A 3,889-nucleotide genomic window follows, 5' to 3' on the forward strand; every position below is an offset into this window, starting at 1 on the left:
GCTGGATGCTCACTGAGCAAGTGCAATGATGTTGGGATCAGGAGAAGGGTGATTGTTGAGGACAAGAAAGTTTTCACATTTACAGTTCAGGTTTATGCCAAAGGCCAACAGTTCAGGTGGGCATCAGCGAGTGTTCATTGATGCTAACTGTCCGAAGATTCATTATTCTGCCTGATAATTTTACTGACAAGCTTGTTTCAAGGAAAAGGCGAACCAGTCAGTGGAATAACTGTGGACATGTTTAACATTTCTCGTTCCTTCCTGCTTTCGGATTTACGGACTCACCGGGTTTCATGGTCGGCAAAAATGCTCATTTTCGTGATAACGTTTTAAGCTGTCATTGAAGTTACAAGGCGAACACAGTTTGACAGTATTTTCATGGGGTTCGTGTCGACAATAAATGCATCTCCCTCAGAAGAGAAGGTTCAGGCCACCAGCATACCTGTCCTCATGCAGACTTTTTATTGCCATTCGATGAGCACAGCTCAGAGTCTATGAATGAGAGAGAAAGCTTCGCAAGCCAACTGCTAACCTCGGTGAAATACCCAACGCCCAGTTGATCAGGCGTCATTAAACGCAACCAAGCTATCTACATTTTAAAATTACCAGAGTAAGAGAAATGATCATTCTGTCAGGTGGGCACATCATTCCACTTGGAGTGATGAGCACTGCTCTGCTTTGAGAAAAGTAGCTCACGGGTCGACGTCTTGTGTCTCATTCTCTCAGGGGCGTTTAGCAAGCAACTGAGATCATGTCTATTGGTATGTAGAGGACCGTGTGGAATGGCTTATTGCTTCGCGATTAGTCTGGAGTGCAAAGAAATCTCCTGGCACCTAAGAAATAAACCACAAGACTTAGGACTAGATCCAATGCCATCTGGAGTAAACCTCACGCAACCGAATCGCAGTGTACAGTACGAAAACTCAGTGAGATCCATAGGTACAATGACTGCTGTCAGTGTTAAATAAGGTAGGAGTCATCCATCATGTCGATTTTGGCACAAACTTGGTCGGCCAGTTCAGTTCAATGTCCGTTTTTCCGTGAATGGAAGAGTGCCGTACTCGCACAAGCCAAGCTGGGATGTTGCTTCTAGTCAAAAAGGGACGAGGCGGTGGCAGCTGGGATTCGGAAATGCGCCCTCTAAAATTCTATTTTAAGGAAGTGAGCCGAACCTGACAGTATGTTTTCGGCATCATGCGATTAAACCGTTGCTCCGGGATACTTGAAAAATCATGAATTAATTGTGGCGTGACAGTCGTCATCAGCTGCCATCTGCATCCGCAGAGTGAAAATTTGTCTTTTTTCATCGTGAAGATTCATTTTATTCTATGGTTCCTCGGCTGCCCCTAATATCGGACGCCCCAAGAAGGCACACGTCGTCTCAAGAAAGCGTATCTGGCAGTTATCCAGACGAAAGCTTCAAACCGCTACAATTTAGAATAAGGCACACAACGTGGGCTTGTCAATGGCCGGACGAAGGTCCACGTAGAGGATAATCAGTTCTAGCGACAAGGTAAGTTCAAATCTATCACTTGAGATCAAAAATGGGTGCGTCACAAGAATCTGACAGTAAGCCTAAATTGCCACAAATCTCTCTGAAATCCAGAAAGTGTGTCCCATCTGATAGCATTGTTTACATTTTGAATTTCAACGTCCGCATGCACTCGGTGAGTACAGTTTGCCACACGAAGCACGTATTTCAACAATCCAAACGTTATATTTGCCGGACAGCCCCGCGGTGGCGTACTCAGACATTCATCGAATTTCTTTTCGATAGGTTATCCCTACAAAAGTACAATAGGATCTCGTATCTGTCGATTCGCACCACCCAGGAACCGAAGAATTTGACTTCTTCCTTTGCCTTGAAATCTGGACGGTCCTACGTTACGTCCTGTGCACCATGTTTGCACCATTCCAGATAAAACTCAATACACCTAGCACAAAAGCTATGGTACAGGAATCCATGATCAATGCAGAGAATATCCGCTTATACCAGAAAGAGGCAGAATCATTCATACGCTTGGATGTAACGGATCCTACTACCGAAAATCATCTCGGTAGATGATGCCTTACCGTGCGGAGCCCAAGAAACCACGGTCATGATAACCCACCGAAGGGAGGTCTGAGTAGAAAGTAATTCACATAGAATTTGTGCCGTCTACGGGAGCTGTGACACAAATCCTGGATGTCGTTGACAAACGAAAACGTCGGCTAGAATCTCACACGCGCTTGTATGAGCTGGAACCTAAGAAATGAATCACAGGCCTGAGGACTAGATCCAATGCCGTCTGGAACAAACCTCGCGCACCCGAAGCGGAATGTACAGGATGAAAACTCAGTGGGATACAGACCTACCATGACTGCTCTCAGTATTAAACAAAATGGGCTGTCATTTTTTCTCATATTGTCGCGTGCTTCTTGTAGTCTGCGCAACAACAACAGAACCACAGGAAGCGATATTTTGTAGTTTGATAGATGAATTATTCCGGAAGATGGTGGAAAATGTGATCGTACGTAGGAGGGGTGATGAGCAAAAATTTCCTTCGTTAGAGGTCGGTAGAGGACTAACACAGACACAGGGAGCTGAAAGTACCAAAATGCACAGCTCCGGTGCTTGAAAAGACGAAGCACTCCTGAGTGAAACCGCCAGAAAGTCTCCTAAGTATGGATGCTTAACAATTTGAAAGCCTTAAATAGCGAGATCACGCAATCACTCGCTCGGTTTGACGCGATTCACGTGCGACTCACAAGTCGTCAGACATTTAACGGAGGTCAGTAGTAAATCAACATAGACACGGGAAGCTGAAAGTACCCAAGTGCACAGCCCCGGTGTTTGAATAAACTAAGCACTCCCGAGTGAAACTGCCAGGAATACTCTTAGCCATAGTTGCTAACCAAACTGCAAACTTTCGATGATGAGATGACACAATCACACGTTTTGTGGATAATCAGGAGGGGGAATCGAGGCAAATTTTATAACGTATAAAGATCTCGAACTGGGTTTTATTGCCTTCTGGCGCCCATTTCGATTTGTGCAATGTGTGTCCAAATATTTCGAAAAAACGCGTAAGTTTTGTTAGGCAATGAAACGCCGAAATAAGTCGTTTTTTGATCGCTGGGGCGACCCAAACACGGTGGACTAGTCTGACGGGGTACCAAACAGGGATATCGATTCGCATTCCTTGAGCAAACTGCATCATAGTTGCAATATCCACTGAGCGAGTGGACTTTAGAGAAATCAAAATATCAGTGGGAGCATTAGGGCATTGGGTGATAGGATACGCGTGAATTCACAGTCGATTTAACCTTGCTGAGTTGCTCGCTCTCAGACGCTGCCATCTTACATCCAGTTACCGACTGATTGTGACCCATCTTGTGAACGCAACAGGGACCGAATAGGTAGGTAAGGTGGATTCTTTACGCGTTTCGCTTTGCATCGCGTCATTCCGGACCCACTCATGACACATTTTTCCTCGAGGAAAATGTCTATAGTCATGCAATCTGGAGACGATTGTTTTGCTTGGAGGCACATTTTGGACAACGTCCTCTGAAATTGCGTGAACGTTGAATGAACGACCGCTTGTCTCCAGTGCAGATGTTCGATTTAACACATGGTACAACAGTGTATGTACGCATCACTGACAATTCAGTGAAGTCACCGTTTGATCTCAACTGGTGAGCTGTCGCACGAAAGTCACACTCAAATGGGTCAGGAATTCCTTTTGTCGAGGCCTTATGGATTCTTCACAGGACCAAAATAGTTGACTCGATAGAGAGCTTGAAGATACTGGCAAGAACATCCGCCATTCGATTATCGCCCCATGACACACAGAGTGATCGGTATATGGCGTTCCTCGCATGAGTTCCGGCTTCAAGTAAGGTGACAACT

General features: G+C 45.3%; 1 protein-coding gene across 1 annotated transcript in view; it reads left to right on the plus strand.

Annotated features, from left to right (window-relative positions):
- Positions 1 to 2,065, plus strand: part of T265_05606 (hypothetical protein) — a gene marked incomplete at both ends in the record, with an annotated part of 8,639 nt that extends 6,574 nt beyond the window's left edge. Inside the window, one exon of the mRNA XM_009170665.1 lies at positions 1,919 to 2,065. Coding sequence (XP_009168929.1) covers positions 1,919 to 2,065 — 147 coding nt within the window. The remainder of the gene's footprint in view (positions 1 to 1,918) is intronic.
- Between the last annotated feature and the right edge of the window lie 1,824 nt (positions 2,066 to 3,889).

Source organism: Opisthorchis viverrini (assembly GCF_000715545.1).
Source record: "Opisthorchis viverrini unplaced genomic scaffold opera_v5_109, whole genome shotgun sequence".
Taxonomy (NCBI): Eukaryota; Metazoa; Platyhelminthes; class Trematoda; order Opisthorchiida; family Opisthorchiidae; genus Opisthorchis; species Opisthorchis viverrini.